Source organism: Platalea leucorodia, assembly GCF_965183815.1.
Source record: "Platalea leucorodia genome assembly, chromosome: 6".
Classification (NCBI taxonomy): domain Eukaryota; kingdom Metazoa; phylum Chordata; class Aves; order Pelecaniformes; family Threskiornithidae; genus Platalea; species Platalea leucorodia.
Genome location: NC_138828.1, coordinates 38552502 through 38577293, shown reverse-complemented (window position 1 = coordinate 38577293; position 24792 = coordinate 38552502). Strand labels below are relative to the sequence as shown.

The 24792-nt window shown below is 39.9% G+C and overlaps 1 protein-coding gene across 1 annotated transcript in view; it reads left to right on the top strand.

Moving 5' to 3' along the window:
* DCHS2 (dachsous cadherin-related 2) overlaps window positions 1-24792 on the top strand; it is a gene marked incomplete at both ends in the record, with an annotated part of 117873 nt that overhangs the window by 73652 nt on the left and 19429 nt on the right. Inside the window, 9 exons of the mRNA XM_082315313.1 lie at window positions 688-1707; window positions 3136-3323; window positions 3841-3940; window positions 10407-10564; window positions 11755-12598; window positions 13555-13794; window positions 18967-19101; window positions 19347-19556; window positions 20793-21650. Coding sequence (XP_082171439.1) covers window positions 688-1707; window positions 3136-3323; window positions 3841-3940; window positions 10407-10564; window positions 11755-12598; window positions 13555-13794; window positions 18967-19101; window positions 19347-19556; window positions 20793-21650 — 3753 coding nt within the window. The remainder of the gene's footprint in view (window positions 1-687; window positions 1708-3135; window positions 3324-3840; window positions 3941-10406; window positions 10565-11754; window positions 12599-13554; window positions 13795-18966; window positions 19102-19346; window positions 19557-20792; window positions 21651-24792) is intronic.

The following is a 24792-nucleotide window of genomic DNA, read 5'->3' as shown; positions in this document are numbered from 1 at the left end:
TGCAGAGCAGTGGGAGCCATGAGTCCACATACTGGCTTGATGATGGATCTGTACATGTAAAGTGGTAGAGGCAGAGGTTTTATACAAGTTTGATTAGTCAGGTCCTCCCATTTTCTTCTTCTTGGAAGGGCAGCGCATTGACCACTGTCCTCAGGGTGAGGTAGCACCTGCGGAGCAGCCTTGGTAGTAAGCCTGAACCTTTAGATAGCTTTTACTTTAGGTAACATCTGATGTATAAGGGTGATAGCAATGGTCACCCATGAACAGTGAGTTCAGTAAAATGCAGTTCTTTCAGAGAACTGCCACCTGTTTCGTTCCTTGCTGTAGTGAATGCCTGTGTGTAGTGAAATTACTCCCATAAGACTAATTTATAGGAGTGTTTTTTCTCTATTTTAGATCAGGGAAAAACAAGAGTCTATTATACTGTTTTGTCTATAGAGTTTTATCATACCAGTGAGATAAAAATCAAACGGTGCACAAGTGGACAAACTGTGTGCAGTCATATTTTACTGAAGGGCTCCAGGGACAGGAAGAAGGAAGTATAAAAAGCCCCAGAAAGTCAAACATCTGTGCAGCTTACATTTATTCTGCTGAATTTAGCAGCATGCATTGTTCGCAGATGTTCTTACGAAGCTTCATGTTATCACCCTCATATTTTTTTACTTTTTTTTTTTTTGTTATTTCTAGATTCTTTAGAAGTGGTTTCTTACAGAATTTCCTCTGGTGATCCACATGGAAAATTCTCTATTGACCCCCAGTTTGGTATCATCCGCTCCAAAAAACAGCTTGACTATGAAACTCAGTCTGTTGTGGTGCTCACCGTTCAGTCACAGTTGGGTAACTCCTCTGTCTACAGTAGCACCCAGGTCAACATATCTGTGATAGATATTAATGACAACCCTCCGGTATTTCTTACCAAATCTGATAAGGTAAGTATTTCACATACTCAGCCTCCTGGCACTGCTGTCTACATTGCTCATGCAGAAGACAAAGACAGTGGCCTAAATGGGGCAATCAAATATAGTATTGCAAGCAAGCAGTCAAATGCATTTAGCATTGATCCAAGCCTTGGAGTGGTAAATCTCACCAGGACAGTGTTTGCAGATAAGCAGCAGGAATATACTCTACAGATAGCAGCTGAAGACTGCGGAAGTCCTCCTCTGACTTCTTTGCTGATGTTGACGGTGATTATTGAAGAGCAGAAGATGGGCCCTACTTTGGTTTTTCAAAACTTGGTGTATCAAGTAGAAATCAGCGAAGCTACCTCTCCAAGTGCCCAAATCCTTCAGGTTCAAGCCCACTCACTTGATCCACACAGCGTTACCTCCAAGCTGACATATTCCTTAGAGCCTAGCACAGATTCTGTTGCATTTGGAATCAGCTCCGATACTGGCTGGATTTATCTTCGGAAACGTTTGGACTATGAATGTGCACAGATACTAAGTTTTAGAGCCCTGGTCAGCACCTCCGAGGATGAAAACCTCAGGCAAAACGCAAGTACATCAGTAATAGTTAATGTCCTGGATGAAAATGATAATTCTCCCGTGTTTATGCGTGAGAGCTACTTCTTTGAAGTGGAGGAAAATCCAGCTCCCAGGGGTGTGGTTGGCACCGTTAGAGCTGTTGACAAAGACTCGGGAAGAAATGGACAACTTTCCTATTTCCTCTTGTCTGATGGAAAGTATTTCAAGATGAATTCCAACACAGGTAGCATTTTATGATTTGTAATCTGCCTAATATTGCTTTTGGAAAGCACACTTCCCTAAGGGAATGGAAGTAAAGCGTAAAGCTTTCAGGAACTGCTGTGAATCTCTTGGGTTGATATGTGAATATTCTAACTCAGAGCTTCACAATTTGGGGAATGAAATAAATCTAATACATGTTCATGAAGAATGAACTAACCCTTAGGATTTGATTTTTTTCTTTGCTTCATTCTGGTCACTTGGTCATAAGTTTCAGTGTTTGACTGTAACAAATTAAAAAGAGTTTTAAGTTATAGCTTCAATAGTTCATATAAGGAACTTAATTGCCTGTGATCGAGTACAGTTGAAAAGTACAGGTCAGCCATAAATAACTGTAAATGTGACTGGCATTTGACAGTTACAGTGATTTAAAATATTTGTGAAAACTTCTGTAAGTTAAATCAAAACTGAGTTCATGTTGTACATGGCACCACAGAAATCAAATTGGCTGAGAGAAATTTTTCACGGCACAGGGTGTACTCTGCAGTGAATCCCAAATGCCTTGAGTAATAGGTACTGTGTCCACACAGCATAACACTGCAGACTGCAGCATGGCAAGCCCAGAGGAAGGGAATCCTGTAAGGAACACAGGCACTATAAATAATCCGGTTTAGCAAAATGATACATAGCAAGCAAAGATCTGCTGTTTAAAATTCTTGTTCCCAGATGTCCTGTCCTCATGCGGAGTGAATAGGCTCTCCCAGAATTTCTCCATATGAATCTCAAAATAAAATTGTCATTTCAAAGCAGGTTCCTGTTGAGTATGTTTGTTGAAGTTTAAAGGCAAACAGACTACTAGGAGTTAACCAAGAAGATCTTAAGATAATATGTGGTTATCTGTGTGAAGGCCTTTGGTCAACTGCGAGTCTACAGCTATATTGAATATGGTTGAGCAGATGGAGAGAAGATTGGGTCAGATTTATTCACTGGGTTTGGCAGAATATGTAGGAGATGTAAGGGTACCTGATTAATGTACAGACGTTGTGTTGAGAATTTCCTAACCCAGGGGCATAATAAAGGCCATTTGTCAGCATTTAAAACCCTGTGCTCATATATTATCTGTCCTGAAGTGTGGTGAAGAAAAGGCCAGATGGATTTCTTTGGAAGGTCAGCGCATTGGTTCGTACTGTTTTATACCTTTGCTCCGGGGCATCCACTGTACAGTAAAGGATGTAATTTGGTACTAAAGTACAAGTGCAAAGTGTGATTGACAGAACATTTGTATGGAATGGAGCTTGGAAAGCTGAGGTTTTAATGTCAGCAGTAAGATGTATGAGAAGACACGTATCATTATTTCACGTTAAATTAAATATATAATTGCAGGTAGTAAGATGAGTGCTAGCATACAGTAAATATCTAACTCCCTTTCTCCTTCATCTTCTTTGTCTGTCAGGTGAAATCGTAAACTGGGTTGCACTAGACCGTGAAAAACAAGCTCACCACCAGCTGACCGTGCTAGTGACTGACGACGGGTCGCCGCGGCTCAACGCCACAACAGCGGTGTACATCGCCGTGAGGGATCTAAACGACAACGAGCCCCTCTTCCCTCAGGTGGCCCCCGGCCGGAGGCTGCACCTCCAGGTGGGTGCTGCACCTCCGGGTGGGTGCTGCTGGCGGGTGCGCTGCCTTGCTCCGAGCACCACCCTGTGGCAGGAGCCCAGACCCCCCATGCTGTGAGGCGGTAACGGTACGGCACCGAAAGAGAAACACTGCCCGTTCTTAATTGAGACTCGGGTGTATTTGGGAATTTCAAAATCTGACAAATGATTACACTTCTCTGCCTCGGATACTGTTAGATGTAAAGGATATACATGCATAGTTTTATTTATGTATGCAGTAGAATCTCTCTTAATTTCCAACCTCTGAGTCTGCTGTACTAAAGATTTTTGAATTAGCAATATATGCAGACCGTAACAGAGGATTGCTAGAACTGTATTATTTAACCGTTTCCTGAAATGCTCTTTGCACTGACTGTAAATATTACTGAAATGGAAAATAGAGCAACAGCTAAACTCTTGTGTTATGGCAAGGAATTTATTTTAAGACTCACTGTTATTCATGTATATTTGCAAATTATTTATAAACTGCTTGATGACAGGTTTTGGAAGGGCAGCCATCAGGGACACTTATTACCACTGTCTTTGCAAAAGACTTTGATTCTGGAAACAACGGTGTTGTATTATATTCAATAGAATCAGGTAAGAATTTAAAGTGTTATTCATAAGAAAAGATACATTGAAATAACTACAGATTTAGAGGTGCCGTGTATACATGCAGGATTTTATGTCTATGTTGTGTCTGTTAGAATAAAGGTGCCTGTGTAAATAGGAATCAGAACCATCATATGGCTTATGAAGTATCTAAGGAGGTGCAAGCAGCAACCTTTCCTCCCTTCCCCCTCTTCCCAAGGGTTTGGTTGCTTGTGTGGCCAGCTAGAGAGCATTCAAACAGCACTCAGAAAAGATTAGGACCGTGATCTTGTACTGTACAGTTTAGTGTTTCAGTCAGTTGTTTAACATCTTAAAGGAAAGATGATCTCCCTTTTCCCATGACCAATTGAAAATTTTCCTGCTAAAGGAACTGCTCATGACAGTCTGAGACAGGGATCAGAAGGATCAGCAGATAATCTGGGCAAACAATGAGGCTTGTGGGTTTTAGTTCATGTTTCACCCTTTGTTTAGCGCTGTGTTAGCCTGACATAGTGTGGCCACTTAAAAACACTTCTCTTCAGTTTTCCCTGTAATTCCTACATGTAGTAGTTCAATTCTGCGGTAAACTATAGGATCCAAGTTTGTTTTCAGTGAAACCGATAACAGAGCAGTCCTAAATTAGAACATGAATTGGACTGGGGCTGCTCTATTCTAACAGCTTAATGTAATCAATACCTTTTAAGCTTGATATTTGCAGTCTATGGTAATTTGCACATAGAGCATACTGTTTCATCAGAGCAAGAAAACATTTCCATCCACGCAGTGCATTTCCTCAGGTCTTCTTTTCTGTGTAGGCAGAGCTCAAATGTGGGCTTGGTTGGTTTAAACTCATTACAATTATTTGTCACTGCAGAGTAAAGAACAAAATACTGGAAAGCTATGTTACTCCTCACCCTTAAAGAACAAGGGAATCTGTATCCTCTTCCTGCCAAGGCTGAAATGACCAAAAGATTCCCGTGGATTATGTTATACTGTGTCTTTATGTACCCTTTTGATTTCTGTGGAGTAATGGAAGGACTTTAAGATCCAGATTCACAAGGGCCAGAGAACTAACTCTGCTCTCTTCCACCAAGAGATGCTTAAAAAAATGAGACATTTAACAACTCTGTTGAAAATTTTGCAGCTGAAATATATGTAGATAATAAAAGACTGTAGAGTCAGTTTATAGCCATACTATTATTCCCTTAATTTGGATACAAGTGACTACCTTTTCCAGAGGGAATTGGAGAGAATCGTGGACTTCTGAATTGTGAATAATAATATTTTACAGTAAATGTTTCCCCTTAAGAAAAAGGGAATGAGTAGTACCCAACCCTTTGTTTGAAGGGTGATGGCCAGGCAACACGGGAAGTGTTCTTCAGGGGTCTCTGTCTGTCTGTATATCTAACTATATCCCCTTCCTTCAAACAGCACATTGGATTTTCTTACTGCATCACTGTAGAGCCCCAGAGGGGAGTAAGTAAGAGTTCAAATTATAAGAATGACTAGTAACACAAACTGTGACTGGTCTTGCAAATGCTGTCTTTAGGAAGAACAAAAGGATAAAAACAGCAGCAAAAAAAACACTAAAAGAGCCCTCCCAGCCTTGGAACTAGATATTTTCCTGATAAACAAATCCAGAAACAGCTGAGCTTCTCTGATACTAATTTTTGTTGTTGTTGTTAGTTGGCTCACAGCCTTTAACATCTGGTCTTCTGTTTCATGGTGAAGTTCTTGCCTGGTTTATATTTAAAATAGTATTTTCTAGCTGGGACATTGTTCAGTACTAAAATATGAAGAAGAAATACGATCTGATTTACAGCCATATTTGTTAAACACAAAGACATCAGGTTAATTGGAGGGCTGCACACAGACCAGTGCTCTTTTCAACAGCTGAGGGACTGCCACAAGATTAAGAGCTATGAGTGTCAGTGTCAGCTGTTAAGCTTGTAAGAGTCACTGGGTAATTTTTAATGTTCTTGAGAGCTTAAATGCCAAGATAGCAGCAACAGATTAAGATATGCAGGAGGGCTAATGACAAATGCCAACAAATTATGTAAGGAAAAATCTGTAAAAGAACTATGAAGTTTACACAACAGATGAATTTTAGCCTTCAGAGGAGAAGTCTTTCCTTCAAAATGCCCCTCCCTCTTCCCAGAAAATCAAAACAAATAATCTTTAAACATTCATGTGTATGGAAATGCATGGTCATATGGCCATACCTTCACTTTTGTGTTGTCACGGAAAGAGTAACCTGATTCAGAGGGTGGTGAATCCCAGCTATGATGTGTACTATTCCTTAGTGATGCTGGCAATTGCAAAGTGATTTGTCTGGCCTTCTTTATGACTGTCAATAGGTTATAGTATAGCATTTATAACAAAAATTAGCCTGTATTTATAGGGCATCATAAACTATTGCTTTGTGTGTTAAAACTAGCACTGGCAAAGTAGAGGCTTTTACAGTTATATTTGGACCAATTCTGCGGATATATTAGCACTTGACCACCAGAGTGCTAGGAGAAGCCTAGTTTACACTGCTAACACACATGAAGTGGCAAGTGTTGTATGTATGTATGTCTGTGGAGAAGTACTTGTTCACCAGGGAGATTTGCAAGCAGCATGCAGGGAGCATCCCTAGGCTTGCAGAGGACTCTGTTTCTGCAGCAGCCCCACAGTGTTCAAGCTCTTTGGGAGCCATGGCATTCCCTTCCTCTTTTCTGTAAGACAACTTTTCTTTCATCTCAAAGGAGAATGAGATGGCCAAGGCACTAAGTATTTTAAAACCTAGGAAAGATACAGTTCTTCAGGAAATTAGTTAAAAATACATAGCTAACTATCACTGCATACTGAGGTCATGAATATCTGAGAAAACTCTAGTGTTACTTTCTGTCTGCTTTCTAGGCCATTTTGCCTGAATGCCAGTCCCTGGAAGGCTTCAATGTTTTGCCAAAGTTTACAGCCACCCATTGCCTGGTGTTTCTCAGGCCATCTTTTTTTGTCCAAAACTGCAGTTTCCATGATTATGTTTGAGAGCACAGAGTTGAGAAAGTGCCTGCGCTTTGAAGAACCTCATGTAAATGAAATCCTGGCCAACAGGTTGGACAGTGCAGAGGTGGAAAATTTAAGTGGAAAAGCGTATCCATTTATTGGCAGGTTAGGGTAAAGTTGCAAGCACAGGAAGAGACTGTGGCCATTAGAGTGTAGTTATCAAGAGATTTAATTTTTTTCTGTTCCGTGCTTCATCTGCTCTTCTCAATTTCCTTCTTTCTTATCCATTTCTCCTATACTTTCTTCCTTTTCTCTTCATACAAAAAGGGACATCTTTAGGGTGTATGATTTAAGCAGCAGTTGCCTAATTCAGGTGACTTATGGAGATGAAAGCTGAGCAAATGTTTCTGGACATGCAGGGAGTATGAGCTTTTAGAGCAATGACTGACATGCTCTTTGAGTGTAAAACTTAAAACCGCCCTTTCCCTTATTCTTTACTTTGAACTTCCAAAAGAATGAGGAGGACGATTTGGAGTGTATTTAGAAAGTGAGCAAGCTACCACTCACATGCACTTGCCCTCAGTAATCTTGGGCAAAAGTATTCACAAGTGGTCTATCTCTTCTCTTAGTACATGTCATCTATTAAATCAGTTGAAAAGCAAGATCTGTCTTTAAGTAGGCTTTTGAAATTTAAAAATTGAAGAAATAGCTTTAGCTACAAAATGTAGTATGAAAGTTTGATTAGTGTGCCTGTGGATGAAGGGAGATCCGTTTCATAAGGGGTTTTTTTCTTGAAGTTTTTTCTAATCTGGAATCAAATGGCTACACTTTGAAATTGTCTGTGAATAAATTCAAAAATAGACTGATAAAAATACCAGAAAGATAGAAATAAGATGTTTCAGTTTTCACTGTCTTTATAGTGCATTACTGGATAAAAAAAGATGGAAATGAGTAACACTTTCAAAATGGAAGTACCAAGGGGTTCTGTTTTATACAGTATTTCTTTCCAACATTACCAAACTCGTCTGTTACTTTTATCACCACCAAAATACACGCAAAACTGATCGTTTCGTGCAATATTTGGATTTTAGTGGAATTGTAGTCTCTAGTGAATAACACTATTGGTAATTTCTTTTCTGACCAGCTCTCTCTTATTTTTTTCAAAAATGTAGATTCTGACCATTCCTTTCTCCTATCAAATAAGCTTCAGCCCTTCAGAAGCTCTGTGGACTGACACCTATTTCAGTTGAGCTTAGCTATATATGTTTTGCTACTTGAAACAAAACCAAGTATTGGTCTTTATGCTAAGAGGTACTGACTGTCCTCATCACTACTGAAGCAAGGGTGAATCCTCATAGCCTCATGCTCAGATTGCAGTTAGGTACTTGCAATGTTTTTGTTCTCGGATTATTTATTTTTTAAACTACTTTTTTTTTGTTTGGTTTGGTAACTGTAGCTCCATTTTGGTAGAAAAATGAAGGAAATACTAGTTCTTGTGCACTTCTGTTTACCGTTTTCTTTTTCTTGTTAGTTCTCCCTATCAGTTATTTTAAATGTCAGTTTTAGCAAAATGTTAAAAATATATGCATGCAATTCACATTATGTGTTCTGTTTTTCATATCTCCTCTGCCTTTTGCTTAGCTGGGATTTTGTGTCATGAAACATTATATGGAACAAAATAGCATATCTGTGAATGTAGACGTACTGTTGGGACCTAAACCAGGAAAGTAACCAAAAGCTATTTATGAAAACAGTAATATAGAAGCATTAATATTTTGAAACTATCATGAAAAATGCAGAATACAGGACTGTCTTATTCAATATAATTGTCTCTACATATTGTTTCCTTTTGTTGGCAATTTCCTCACTACGTTCCAGACTACAAGAGTCAACCCAGAAGGGACTCATGGAGCATTGGAAACCTATAGGCAGTCAAAAATAGCAGAACAATATTGGAAAAAAACCTCCTATTTGTTGATTGTGAAAACCCTGTTTTCCAACTAGCCTGCTCAGTGTTTTTTCAAATTCTACAGGTGCAAATATTTTACAGTTGCAGGTGAGGTGACTGGATACAAAAATGAACATCTCTATATGGAGCTAACTAATTTGCATGTGCAGAATTGGAGAACATAAACAGCTTCATGCTCACTTAGGTGCCTATGGAAATATAGTTCTTGATGGGTGTTTTGTGTACTACATCTGCACTGAATTTATTTTTACCACACTTGCTTATTAGAATAGCAGCTGTTATGCTGCATGACTTTGTTTAACCCACTAGCACACCTTATTAAAAACTCACATAGCAAAAAGTTGTTTGCATAGTATTTTAAGAGAGAAGTAGTTATGGCAAATTCGATTTTCTCAGTTTGTGGTAAGGTATACCAAGTAATAGATACTTTCCCATTTTACTAAAAATTGGAGAGTAATTTGTATTGCATTCCTTGAAAATGGGGGAGGTGGGTGTCAGTCTTTTCCCAGGTAACAAGTGATAGGACAAGAGGAAACGGCCTCAAGTTGCACCAGGGAGGTTTAGATTGGATATTAGGAAAAAATTTCTTTACTAAAGGGTTGTCAGGCACTGGAACAGGCTGTCCAGGGAAGTGGTTGAGTCCCCATCCCTGGAGGTATTTAAAAGACAGGTAGACGTGGCATTTAGGGATACGGTTTAGTGCTAGACTTGGTAGTGTTAGGTTTACAGTTGGACTTGATGATCTTAAAGGTCTTTTCCAACCTAAATGATTCTATGATTCTAAGTCACAAACAACTATTTACTCTTCTATGGTAGAATTTTTCTTTGCGAGAATAAATGTAATATGATGTAGCTGCAAGGAGTAATTTTAATTCGAAGTTGCTTGTTATTAGCATGCGGCCAGTCCTTGATGAAGTTTGTAAGCATGATTTCCAATATTCACAAATTGCTCTGCAACAATTTACTGTAAGCTTTTAGCTACCCTCAGTCAGCTCCTGGTTCAGAGCACAGGCAGGGCAGGCAGCATCACTGTAATTATGGTGTCTTAGGGATAGATAGGGCTCTTTGCTGGCCCATAGTCTGCGAGGGACATGAGCCAGCTGTGTACCTAGCATCACTTACTTGATCCTTCATGCCAGTTCAGAGACTAAGACTTAATTCTTTCTCTGGCCCTGCCTGCCAACTTATGTTGGAAGTAGCACTACCAATCCTGGAGTGTCTGCTGCCGTCCTGATGCACACACCATTGGTGTGAATAATGTTGGTACAAAACTGAGCAGTTGCTTTAGTGTTCCATAGCATTTCTCTAGCTTTCTAAATCCAGAATAAGTGTTTGTAATAACTATGTACTCGATGAAGGAAGAAGAGGTGAACCAAATGAGCCAGAGAGATCCAAATGAGTGCAGCAGGTTCCCTTTCCTCTGGGTCCTGCTCTTTCTTACTGTTGATTACAATGTTCAGTACTATGGAGGCAAGCTGAAGAGATCTGCAATAACTGATATCCGTTTTTTCCCCATAGAAGAGGATATAGGATACTTCCAGATTGATGCTGTCAGTGGGGAGTTAAGAACAACCCGGTCTCTGTCACATGCTGAGAGATCAGACTACAGAGTGATGGTCACAGCCAGGGACCAGGGGATGCCTTCACTTCAAGGACATGCTGCAGTTTACATCGAGGTACTTGTTTATGTTATACAAATAGAGTTATATTAGATACTTCGTTTCTTTGAAAAAACAATTTTGGGAGAAGCTAGAGAAATAAACTGAAGAAAGGAAGAAGTTCAAAGCTATAAGCACTTTGTCTCATGGTAATTTTGTTTAGCCATTTTTCTGTTGAGGGAGGAAATGAGATGACAGGCCCATTTTGATTTTTTTAAGAATACACAACAGCATGCTGGGTTGTCTTGCAAATAGATGACGTTTGTGCTTTAGTAGGGGGTCATTATGAACACTGGAAAAGAGAAGGAAAATATCCAGGTAGGCAGAATGAAAAGCAAATATCAGGAGGGACTGAAAGCAGGGGAGAGAGAGTAGATTTTTTTAATTTTTTTTTTTTTTTTTTCTCCTCCACGATGTTACTCTCTTTTCTAAATTCTGTCTCTGTAACTCAGTATAAGGATAGTTCATTCCTTTGTGCTGATTTATACAGGGCTGCTCTGCATGGGAGTGTGAAATCCAGTGTGTGATCTTTCCACAGCCAGCCACCTGCTGTTCATCGAGCTGCAGTGGGGCTGCTTTGTCCAGGCCGCCTGTGTGCTCCTTTATCAGAGGTTGAATGTCACCCAAAAGATGGTTAATTTTGGATAGCTTGGAAAAAAAATGCTTCAGTCAAGACAAGGCAAATGCAGTTCCCACAGCTAAAGAGATTCTTTCATTTTAAAGCATTAACTTGGAACACTGCAGCAATCCATGATGAATGAAACCCTATAATGACATAAACAACCCTCAAAAAAACGCAGCTATCTGTTTGTGTTTGTCAAACTGCATAACGTACCGTGCTTGCTTTATCACATCTGTCCCTGTGATGCTATCCTATGTGGAAAGATAGTCGAACTGCTTCAGAGTAGGGGCAGAGAAAGCAGTATTCAAATAATCTGTCTTTGGACCCCTGTGATTCAGAGGGTGAGAGGCAGTCTTGTCCCTTTTTTTGACGTGGGAATGAAAGATAGAGTTATGGAATGATTGGCCAAGGACTATTTGAACTCTTACAGAGCATGTTGAGTTTGTTTTCTGGTCTTGAGGCATACTTAGGATAAATATAGTCACAAATAATAAATGATCAAACTCTCAATTGAGGAAAACAATTTTCATTATACTATTCATAATAACAATGGGAAAATACTGCATTCTTTGTGCTTTTGTTGCAGGTAATCCCACTTCCCAACGGGAGATCTGTCTTCTCTCAAGATTTCAAGCACTTTGTCGTACCTGAAAATTTTAAACCTGCACAAGTGTTAAATTCTCTGAAGTGGCCTAATAATCATCTAACAACTGACAGGAAACTACATTTCAGTATCGCTAAAGATGATGATGATGATGTTCATTTTGAAATAGACAGCTTGACAGGAGACCTTTTTCTTTCCAAGGAACTTGACTATGAAACAGCTTCACACTTCCTTTTGCAAGTTATTATAAAGGATTATAATAATAATCCTCCACAGAATAACACTGTCTTCCTAAGTATTGATGTAGAAGATCAGAATGATCATTCTCCGTATTTTCAAGATGACTTTGTAGTGATTGGCATAGAGGAAAATGTACCTGTTGGCACTCTGGTTCACACGTTCAATGCAAAAGATGGAGATGGAAGTTTTCTGAACAGCAAAATACAGTATTCCCTAGAAATGAGTAATGTGGGTGAAAATCCATTTCTTATTCACCCTTTGTATGGCACCTTGACCACAGCTTTTCCACTAGACAGGGAGATCACTCACTCTATGATCCTTACAGTGTCTGCAGCAGACCAGGCAATAAATCTGACTGATCGCAGGATTGATTCCCTGGCTGTGAAAATTGTTATTTTAGATATCAATGACAACAGTCCCAGTTTTACGTCTTCGCCTGTTTCCTATGTCATGGAGGATGTGGAGGTGGGCTTCCTTGTGCACCGCATAGTTGCAAAGGATCCTGATGAGGGAAGCAATGGACAAGTTACATATCACATTCTTTCAGGCAATGAAAATAAAGCATTTGTATTGGATAAAATCACAGGTACTGTAACTTCTGTTCTCTGGAGTTTCTTGTACTGTGCTTCTCACGGTAATATTTGGGAGTGCATACAATGCAATATTGAAATACCATGTTACTGTAGTACTCTACCCAGCTGACTTACCATCTCAGGGGTGATTACCTTGGGCAGAGCACCACAGGAGCATAGCAGTACTACGTGCAGTAGGCAAGCTCAGTGAGACTCAGCTCAAAAATTTCTCCATGACACCGTTACTGCGTTGTGTAGATGTACTGGAGCGCCTTCCAATAGCACATTAAGGAACGTGGGAAGAAAGTGTGTGCAGTGAAATACTTCATGCTGATTTTTGCATGATGCATACTTAAAGCATGTGCACACACATGTTGCTATACATACACACAAGGAAAGGCAAAGTCAAGATCAAGGAATGTGCATTACACTGTGGGTGGAACATGTTCAGTGGAGGCTCAAAGTGCTGATGAATTTCATTCTTCAGCTCTCTGAAATTCTTTGGTTCCTAAATGAGTTCTGTAACTATTATACCATCTGCACACAAATGCAAATCTCACCCTAATAGTTGCAATATTTTCTGGTTCTTATTCTGATTTTGAATCCATTATGTGATACAGCTGACACTGATTTGTAGAGCTCCTGATTGCATAACTTATGTGCAAAAGAAGACAAATATTTAAGTTAAATAAAGTTAAAAAGTTAAGCCCAAAGTTAAATAAAAAGGAATCTCTGAACTTCACTTGAATATTCCATGAATCCCAGTTTCCCTTGATGTCAAAATGAGTATTTCTGGGCCAATCAGCACTCTAAAGGGAATCACAGGTGATGACTGACTCCAGAGTCGGGAAGCCTTGCACCAGTGGCTCAGCGTGCGTGGTGATGCTACACTGAAGCTGTGAGTGCTGGAACAACTGGGATCCTAACCTGGACCAGAACACTTTTTTAATACCTTCTTTCTTTATAATAGGATTCTTAACTACAGCCCAGCTTCTCGACCGTGAGATTCAGGAGTGCTACAGTTTGACAGTCATGGCTCTTGATGACGGCAGCCCAGCGCTCTCTGCCACGCAGGTTCTAACCATCATCGTTCTTGATGTGAATGATGAGACTCCGATATTTCTGAAGCAAGTTTACGAGACTGCCATTCATGAAAACCAAGATCCAGGGGAGTTTGTCATAAAAGTGGAAGCTGTGGACAGAGATGCAGGTAATTTCTGTCCTTTTGCTATTGATTTCGTTGTGGACCATAGTAGACCGATCAAATCTTGCTGCCGGTTGTGCTTGCGTGTGCAGCTGTTGCACTTTTCCCAAGGTAATGTATGAGTTTTGAGTTTCAAAACATGGCTTTGGGTTCAGACCCTCAGCCTTTATTCAGGGCTTGGAGGTATTCCGACTTGCGCACTGGGGTAGCTTCAGCTCTGACTGGTACATTAAATGTAAAACGTGTGTTTGCATGATGCAGAGTAGCTCAGCGTACTGTAGCTTTCATGAGAAAATAGCCAGCGTGCTCTGGTTATAAATCAGCAAACAACGTTCAACTCGGTTAAAGTTAATATTTGAACGTTTTGTTGCTCTCAATCAGAGCGTTTTGAATAGTTTTAAAACAGTTCGCTAGACAAGGGTCCTGGTTTTGTAGCAGAACCGGCAAATATGCACTAATCTTTTCTGACCAGAGAGGGGCACTGTCATCCAAGATTTTCCAGCTAGTTGAGCTGTGAAGGGATCGTGGAAGCCGTTCTGGATTTCAAATGGGATTTTACATACATAAGAATGTTATTGCATTGCTTTTCAAACATACGCAGAATGGATGAGTAAGGAGGGGTGGTTCATATGCTCTTTGAATCACAAGTAAGGAGTAAACGTGAGAGAGTCTTTGCTAAGTAACAAAAAATTCCCTCCAGTTCTTCAACTACCTGCTCTTTTGAAATATCTAAAATGCATATGATGTTACAGGTAGTGTGTGTGCTGGAAAGGATCTTATCTTAATTAATGCCACGCACAGTGCATACACTTGGTGTAACATGAAGCAGTTACACAGAGTCTGTGGTCTGCAATAAAGATAAAATCTGGAAAGAGAATTAAATGTTACAATACTGCTGCAATTGGCCCAAAGGTTGTCTCAACTCTGTGAATGACTTTCTTTTTACTGTGGGTTCACTTTCTGCACATCTTTAGAATTGTTTAGGGTTGTGCTAGCCAAAAAATAGATAAAACAATAGATCTTATTAGAAAAATAAATTTTCTGTATTCAGTAAGAGTTGTCATTCTAATGTAGAGAACGTATTGATTACAAAAGGCTGATGTGAACTCAGTAGGGGTGCTATATAGAAGAGACATTTCCCCACAAGTATGTAAAGTATTTAGAAACTAGGAATGGGTGGGTAGCCCTGTCTATGAAAATCTTCATGACAGCTGCACAGCATTACAGTCTACCTCTGTACCTTGCTCTTCCAAGTATTTTCTTTCTTTTGCGGATCACACTATTAAAAAGGCAGTATTTGAAGGAAAAATTTGGAAGATTTACGAGAAAGAAGTGGGAATTTGCTTGAATTCCTCTCCCTCCTTTCTCAGTCCCTTATGTTTATTTATTGCACATCTTGTGGGAAATACAGCAGAAGGGAAATTTTGGGAGCCATTAGGAGGAGGGAGCGGGGGTGGCTTGGCAGGGTGGCGAGGAAGGGCGTTCCAAGTGTACTGGGTGGCACAGTGTGCGCCTGCCTGTGCAGACACTTTAGGCTGGAGCGCTGTTGTGGCTGATGGTTCCTTCCTGCTTTTTTTTTTAAAGTACATTTTCCAGTAACCACAGTCCTTCTGTTGGATCTTTTTCTCACGTTTGCCTGATTTGGCCCCGTGTCATGTGTGTGTAACAGTATTGTTCCAGACAGGTACTGAAGTGATGCTCATAATGTAAGAAAATAGGATTTATATAGGAGTCATAAATATAATACTACTCACTTTTCTTATATTTTTGGAACAGAATTTTTGAATAAGATGACTTGTCTCATGGTTTTATTTTATACATCACATTTTTTACTTTATTTTTATTCACTCTTTAAATTGCAGTTCACATCCCAGTAATATTTGCATAGTCTCAGTGGAGGACTTTCCTCCCATCACAGATTCCCCCCACCTCGCCCCCCACACTTCGTCTCTTCCCTGACTGACCACAGGGAGGAATCATTTTTACTGACAATATCAGCCATCATCAACCTTTTGTTTTATTTGCCTTTCTACTTCATTCCCTGTGACAAGAAGAGGAAAAGCAAGCAGCTGTCACCTTCTTTGTGTTTGACCCAAACTTTAAGCTTGCTTCCAGTTCAAAAGGTCTTGTCTTTTTTTTTTTTTTTTTTTTTTTGGAAATCACTACTAAAATTTTTGCTTGTAATTATTCTCTTTCACATGGATATCCATGAAACATCTTGTTTGGCCAACTCCGTCCTGCACATTACAAGCGCTGCACTTACTGTAACTCTATGTTGTGTCACTTTCTCTAAGTCCACACTTACATTGTGGGAGCTCTACACCTGCCCCAAGGCCAACATCTAACAGTGCAACACAAGTAAATGCAAGTGTAAAGACAGGTGTAATACAGGTAAATGCTGGGAAAAAAGTGCATAGGAAAACAAAGGTACCTGCAGCATATTTAAGATAGGTCAGGGGTTTGTCTTGAGATATGTCTTTGCAGAAGCTCTGAATGAACTGAACTAGCATTTGTCAACATCTGCTTTTAAGCTGATGACCTCTGGTTCAGTAATTATGTCTGGAGCCTTAGGAGAGAAATCTCAGAAGGTTAACAGGGACCGCTGGTGTAAAGTTATGAGACAGGGCTTACTGCCATTTGCTAGACATTTTCTCTTGCTCATATTCGTGGATTATCATGGTCTTAACAACAGTAGTATTATAAAGATGAGACTTGAGCCTAGATTTGGGGCAGGGAGGACATTTGTTCCCATTGCTTCTTCATTGGTGTTGGCACTAGACATATCCACAGTGTAATGCCATGGCTGCTGTTTCTGAGAAGCTGTGGGAGCACAGGGGCTGCCCATGCTGTGGTGGGGGAACGGGAAAAGGGGCTGAAGCTTTTCCCTGGCTGCAGCTCAGGCACCATACATCCACCCTGCCATTTGGCCTGCAGGGAGAGGGGTCCTTGCCACCAGCCAGTGGCAAGGAAGGGGCTTAGGTCCTCTTCCAGCTTGTAATGTGCAGGAAGAGTAGTTTGTTTCTCATTTCAGTTTGCAATTTCAGCTCCCAAAATGTGACTAGCACTACTGAATAATTAACCAAGAGGTTGGATCAAGTGCAAACGTGTCAGCTGCTGTGCCATGGTATGTGAATGCATAGAGTCTTCTTGGGCAGGGCATGCCCAAGTCACTTCTCTGTTGGGCAGGGTGTGCACCTTTCTCCTACTGCTAGGTGTGTACGCTCCTAGCAGCTGGATATGAGAAAGGAGACAGTAAGTGGTTTGTAAATAAATGTGAATAAGGTGTCACATATCTGTATCCTTTAAGGGTTAAAAGTTTTAATTTCAACAATGTGTGAATAGTCAACTTGGATGGTACCTGTACGTTTTTTCAGCACTGTCTGTAAATAATGTCCATTGTGAAATCTGCCAGTGAAGGCACTGGGTTGAAGCAGTCCAGCTGCAGGAGACCAAAGGCTAACAGTTAATATCAGCCCTGCAGTGTCATGTGTATTTTTTTCCATCTGTAGCATATTGGTCATCAAGGGTAGATAAGTGCAGGCAGAGCTGTGAGTATCTTTTTAAATGTAGTTAAATGGTATCTAATATCAGATAATGTGTGTTGGTAACCTTAAACTTTCAAGACATTCTCCTTGATTGTCCTTACTGCTGTGATTTTTCTCCTTTCTTCGGGAAAGCTGGAGGGATTTCTATAACTCATTTTTCCTTCTGCTCTGTATTGTATGAATATATCCCTCCCTTGACTTCATTTAGGTGCAAATGCATTTACAGTAATAATTCTCTAGCGTTGTCAACTATTTAGCAAAGCTATTCAAAGGCAACAAAGGAAGTCATGGATGTTAAAAACTGTAGGCTCTGTTTCTTCTCTCACACTGGTGTTTCTCCATCAACTCCAGTGCATATTGTCCTATTTTCAACTGCAGCAAATGAGAACAGGCAGGCAGTGTTTGACTCTGAATAGCAGTTTTCGTATGACTAGGAGTGCTGTAGTTTTCCAGGTGCTCCAACTGACCCTACCCTACTAAAAGACTGGTTGTTGGTTGGAAAAACACAGAATGATTGAATGAAACTTAGAAAAATTTGGAAAAAAAAAAAAAAAGAAAAAAAAGCACAATAGTACAAGCCTTCAAGTATAATGTAGGATTAAACTCATTAAAGTTAATAATATAAGTGTGATGGTGATGACATTATACTTTTCTCAGGAGGGTGTTGAAACTAGAAGTATGAAAGAAATTATTTTATAACCATAATAGGTAAGAATATGGAGTCACATTTCTTGTTCAACTCAGGCGGGCAACTTTGAAAGAAAGGTTTTTAAAAGCCTGTACGGTTTTAGCCTACTTCCCAGAGAAAGAGAGGAAGGCTAATATCCCTGTACTATATACAAATGGTAGGTCTGACTAGGACCTGAATGGAATTGGCATTCAGAAAAACTTGGAGGGGAGGAAACTCTTTAACCTTCTCTTCTGGAAATCCTGCACGACTTTATAAAACCAAGCAGTATCATTTCAGAGACTGGCTACAAGCGGGAGCCGTCTAAAAGGCCTGAGATGTGCTGTGGGAATGGCCACCAAATTGGCTTGTCTGTTGAAGACAACTAGGAGATGGCTACCCTGTGAGCCCTGATGGGACTTAGACACCTGCCTGCTCAGTATTATGAATATTTGGAACTGGTGGGCATGCCAAGAAGTGGATGTTTTCTCTGAATGTTTATACTATTCAGTGGCATACTGCATAGAGATACTTGCATTGGCTCCATGTGAAGTTAAGCGGAGAACCAGAGCTGCCAGAGCAGCCCGGTGCTCTGCCTGACATCCTGTTGAGAAATAAACTACCTACCTCAGCGAGAGCAGAAGACAAACGCATGGATTCCGCAGTCTAAGTTAAAGCTCTCTTGCACCATGTTGATATGTCAGCTTGTTTGGAGACATGCCCTGAGTGCCTAGAAATGTTACGGGGGTCACTTTGAGTGGCTGGAAAACAGGCACAAAGCAGCATCTGGACAAGGATTTTGAAGGATTTTTGTGCTAAAGAAGAAGCAGTTACTCACTGCATTAAAAATAATAATTTCATCCATAACCCATTTGCTGGGGAGGGGGAGAAGAAAGAGACAAATCTGTAGACCTGAATGTGAGGAGAGTGGCTGTGTTTTACTAAGACTTCCATTCTGCTTTTAAGGACTGAATTCATTGCTTCGGTATGAAATCTTACCAGGAACTGGTTATGAGAAATTTAAGATGAACTCGGAGAGTGGAGAACTTGTAACAGCTGCATCACTGGACAGGGAAACCCAGGAGGTTTTCAATATTAAAGGTAACAGTGTGAAATATCTATGAGTGCCTGTAAAATGGGAAGTGAGAACGGCTGTGGTGTTCCTACCAGTGTTACCTTTTGTCATGCTGTCTGAATTAGATGGAAGTGGTAAGATTTTCAGGTAGAGAAGAGCATGTGCTTTTTGCATAGCACAAACAACTCTCCTATTCTGCTATTATTAAGGAATGTCTATTGTTGCACCCACAACCGTTGCATAAAATTTGCTTTCTTTTTATTAATCTTAGTTTTGGTTCGAGATAGTGGAACCCCGTTGCTGTCGAGCACGGTGACAGTTATCTGCACAGTGCTGGACGAAAACGATCACTCTCCCACGTTTCTTTTTCCCACCTCTGAGATCCGTATTCCAGAGAACCAACAGCCTTCTGTCGTTTACATTACCCGGGCTGTAGATATGGATGCTGGCAATAACGGAGCTCTGAGATACAAAATAATTGGTAAGTTACACTCCATCATTTTTGTTAGTATAAATCAGGAAGTATATAAACAGCAGTATGCAAGTTTTAGACTGGTCTTGATTTTACCAGGCCTCCCTATTTCCCATCTTGTCCATGTGCTTCTTTCATGTGGAAAAAAAAAAGATCTTTCACCCCTTTGTCAGCATTAATAAGCACTTTCCAGGCATACTTTCAGTCTGCTTTCTGGATTTGAAATAGTGCAGAAAAGAAAAACAAAAAAACTACCAAATGCTAGAAGGAGGCATTAATCATGAAGCATAATTTTGTCCTTTTTGTTATAGTTGTGGAAGTCCTGAAAGTAAATATACCCTTGCAAATAAGTACAAGAATTAATCTAATTTTATTTATTTAATTTTATTTCACGAGAGCTTCTTTCACCCAGCAATTAGTAATGTCATACTTGGTTTTCATATTGCCAAACTCTCCCATTGTCCACTGTGCCAATGTAAGCTCCACAGCTGTTCAAAGCTTCCTGTAATATCTTTGCACAAGTACAAGTTTGCTGTGCTTACTTTGGTTTGTGGCTCTCAGCAATAGCTCAAATGTAGGCAGATAGCTACTGTGGTAACAGCCAACACATTTTTCTTTGAAGAAACAGTTATGAATTCCTTTATGGCTTCTTGGTTTTAATTTCACAATCTTTTATGATCTTTAATTTAATTACCTTTTGGTCTTTCTACATGTTATAAAGTGTGTATGCCATTCCCCGTTACTAAAAATGCTGACTTTTCTGTTGACTGCTTCATATTTACCTCCCTGTCCCCACGCCCCCCAAATCAAGACCTTGCACAGCTATTCACTTCCAAGGGACAGGTTTGTAGAAGAGAACAGGGAGCAAGTAATTACAATTGTCAGCAATGCTTTATAGGTTTCTGGAATTTGTAACTAAGGTTGGGAAGAGGTTGCTATGCAGCAGCATAGTTGCAGGAGATTTTTATAAGGTGTGCTGCTTTGGGAAAAAAGACGTGCATCTGGCAAAATAGCCACTCTGTAAATTGATATGACATTCTGTATTTACTGTCATTGCCACCCACTGATTTAAATGAAATGCAGGTTTTAATTCGTATAAGAGGAATAAAATATGTGAAAAGCACATGAGTGCACCAGCTGTATGAGCAATTGGATCATGTTATTGCAATTAACATAGCAGTATTCACAAGGGATTCTTTTTTCTAAAGCGATTGTTTGTGATAATTTTTTTTATGTGTTTGAAAGGTGGAAATGTTGGAGAATACTTCACACTAAATAACACTTCAGGAAAACTGCTGGTCACTCGTAGCTTAGACAGAGAAGATGTCAGCAATTTCACTCTTGTAATTGAGTGCCGTGACCTAGGCAGTCCCTCGAGAAGCTCCACTGCACAGCTCTATCTAACAGTCTTGGATGAAAATGACCACAACCCATTGTTTGCAAAGACCCAGTATCAACTATCCCTGAGAGAAGACCTAGAGGAAGGCTCAGCCATCCTTGACCTCTTTGCTTCTGATGAAGATGATGGCCTGAATGGCGAAGTTACATACTCCCTCATTGATGACACCTTCGGAGCATTTGCTATCGACAGTGTAACGGGGTCTATAGTTATTACAAAGGCATTGGACCGGGAAACCAAATCCCAGTATACATTTAGGGCTGTGGCAAGTGACTGTAGCAGCCATTTGCCAAGAAGCACCACTGTCAATATTGTGGTGCACGTTGATGATGTCAACGACAATGATCCTGTTTTTTTGCAGAATCCTATCAGGGCCTTTGTGCCTGCTGAAACCCCTGTGAATGAGACCGTAGCCACCGTAAGAGCGCAGGACATGGATCTGGGATCAAATGGAGCTGTTGTTTTTAGTTTGACGACAGCAGAAACTGTATTTCAGATCGACATGAAGACAGGTGACATCATTCTTCAGGAGCCCTTGGCTTCCAAGGACTTCGGTACCCAGCTGCTAGTGACAGCTTCAGATCAAGGTATCTCACCTCGAACAGCCACAGCTATGGTAATTATCTTTACAGAAGAACAAGAGGAGGAGATTTCATTCAGCCATAACCTGTATGAAGCAAGCGTGCCTGAGAACAGTGCAGCAGGTGGGTATCAAATCCCAATTTGTGTTCTTATGGCTGCCAATCTCCCCTCCTTTTGGAATGGTAATTGTAATGAATAGTATAGGGAAACCTTTTTCCTGTGCAGCAGCAGGGAAAAGTTAATTTGGATGTAGCAAATACCCATCTGCCCTTTTGCAGTGCACCAGCATGAAAAAGCAGCATGGTCTGTTAGCTGGAGGCATTGTCTGGCTCTTGAGTTTGCTGCCAACGTACAACAGTGATGCTCACATCAAACAGAAAGCTCCCTTGTCAAAGGTGATGCGTTTCCATCCCTCACCCTGGGAAACCCTGAGCATCAGTGGGTTCACTCTTTTAGCAAAATTATTTTAATGATGGGTGGACAACGTTTACTCGTTGTTTCACTTGCCAACGCGCACAAGCTCAGATGAGATGAGTGGTGTGTACCAGTTGCACCATGACATTTCTTATTTTTGCAAAACCCTTCATGAACTGTAGTAGCTTTGAGAGATACTCTAAAACCTTACTGAAGTTTTGGACTTTCCAGAAGAAGGAGACTGAGGGGTAGGGTGAGGTGAAGGGGAGAGAAGTTTGGAGTCTGTGGTACATTCTCACTTGGACAGGCTTCTACAGTGTGTCTCTTGGTAGAGCCTGCCCTATTCAATGCTACCTATAGCCAAACCAGCTTCAATCATAAGGTGCTTACAGATTTATTTATTTTTGTTCCGTTATGAGAATCACTGCTCTACTTTTTATCATTCAGAGAATATTAGTAGTTATGCCTCCTGCCAATTAGATGTGGTAAGTATCTTTTCTTGCTTCAGGGGATGGGCTCATCCTAATGAGGGGCAGAAAGGAGTACCTTTCACGTTTTTCTGCCCACAAATCCCACTATACAATTGACCAGATGTATTTAAAGATCTGACCTGCACTATGTTCTTGGTTCAAACACTGCCTCATGAGGTTTACCTTGAACAAGTCATTTATCCTCTTTATAGTTCAAATTTCCCTCAGTAAAATGAAAGTAATATTCCTTTATATCCTAAGGGTATTGTGAGAGTAGTGAATTCTTAGATCTTGAGTAACATTGTATATATTTGATTAGGAATTGGTAAAAAAATGTGTTAATAATTTTGGAAAACCAATCAATGCTCTTGGATAATTACAAACAGAATAGAGAATGAAGGGTGAAGAAGGCTGTTGCAGTAATTTCTGCTGTGGTTACTCAGCCATTCTGTCCTCTGTGCCTGTTTGGGTCTACAAGCCAAATTTTCAGCAATGTATTTAAAGGTAAAGATGATGCTGTGAGTATTACTGATGTTTCAATTAACAGATCGAAAATAGGCAATAAGGTGAAAATTTTTTTTTAATTTACTTTTTTTTTTTTTTTTTTTTTTTAACCATAGATGAAGTATTTTGGTTTCAGGCTATTTTTAAAAAGTTGTGATGAGTGATCAAACCACCAGGCTGGAGCATCCTTCTAGCTCTCTCATTGTCTGTCAAAAAACGTGGGATTTTGGAAAAAAGTGGAAGGCTTCCAACAGGAAAGAGTGGAGCGTGCAGTAACCTGGTGGTTAAAACACTCTCCTGAAATATGAAAGGTGTAGATTCGGGTCTCCTCAGGCAGAGGAGCAGTTCCCTTTCACTCCATACTGAGCACTCTGAACCTATGGGATAAGAAGCTCTTTAATTTTTTTTTAAACCAGTGCTTCATTTATTGTTTCTATTATAAATGCAAAAAAAAAAAAAAAAAATCCCTAAACACATTTGTCCTGACATTTAAAAAATGCTTTTTATTCCATGAATTTGACCAGGATTTACAAGTAGTTTTGGACACCCTAAAATTGAACTTTTCTCTGAATGTAAGTCACAGATAGCCCAAGGCCTCCAAACCCTGTTTTACTACAGTCAGCACTGTACAGTAATTAATCATGTGTCACTTTGCAAAGGAGAGTCTGCCCTGGGGGAATTGCTGCTTCCAGAAGATACAGTTCGGATGTCACAGCAATGTGTGTTAATCTGCTGTTTTCTGTCTTTTCATTGATCTACACATTGAGAGTCAATTGTGGTGACGTATGGGGGCCCTCCATCCTAGGTGTCCAGAAAGTGGAGAGACCAGGGTGGCGAGCCCTGGGCTCTCAATTTTGTCTCCCCTTTGCTGCAGCGGGCTTGTATTTTCAGAAAGTGTCGTGAGAACCTGTTTGTCAGGCTTCCCAGGGGAGTAAGGTCAAGGCCCTGGGGTTTCAGTCTTTTCAGGAGAGATGGGCTTAACCTGCATTAATCCTGCATTAATTAAATTTCTTTCTAGTTAAGGAAAAATAATAAGAGGGAAGATAGGTTTTGTTAGGAAACAAGTGTTGATTTAAAGAAAGAAAATAAACCCCAGAGCTTTATGGCAATAGATAAGCTAATCTGATCCTAAATTTTCCTGAGTGTAGATACATTCATGGATCAGGCTAGACAATCCAGCCTGAAATTATGGAAATGCCCCAAGGAACTGAAGTAACACAATGGCATAGTCAGATTGTTCTCCCATTCAATCTATAGAAAATATAAATAAGATTAAATTTAAGTTGTTTTGATTAAAGGAAATTTAGCAAAGCTTCAGGGTAAACAGGAGGGTTTTATCCCAAAATTTTAGTTTGTTTATTTAATAAAAGTCTATTTGCTAAGAAGATCAAATTCTTTTAAGAGTATGAGAGATTTTAGCAAATACTAATAATGGTTTGGCTCTGTTTGTAGTATTTTCTTATTTATATAAGCATAAGTAAATATCAAATATTTTACATTTCAGTGGGGAAAAAAGCATGATTGTAATTAAAACTCTCATAGAAGTTAGCTTACAGGATATATGGGATCCTGGGACCCCTACAAGTATGAATGGTACCAGTGTATTCAGTCCAGGGGAGATTTACATTACATACTGATTATTTGTAGAACTGGTATTAATAAATGTGGCTTTTCCTCCTAATTTTATTTCTGCCTTAACTAATAGAGTGGGAAAACTCTAAGTTTATTTTAAAAAGAATAAAAATGTCTGAATAGTATAAACAACGAAAGCCAAAGCCAAGGGTCCTTAGTTTTAATTTAGTCTAAACTTGTCAGTTGCGTGAGTGCCTCAGGAATTGGTCCTTGTGGTCAGATTCAAGTGTTTGACCTCCAAGTT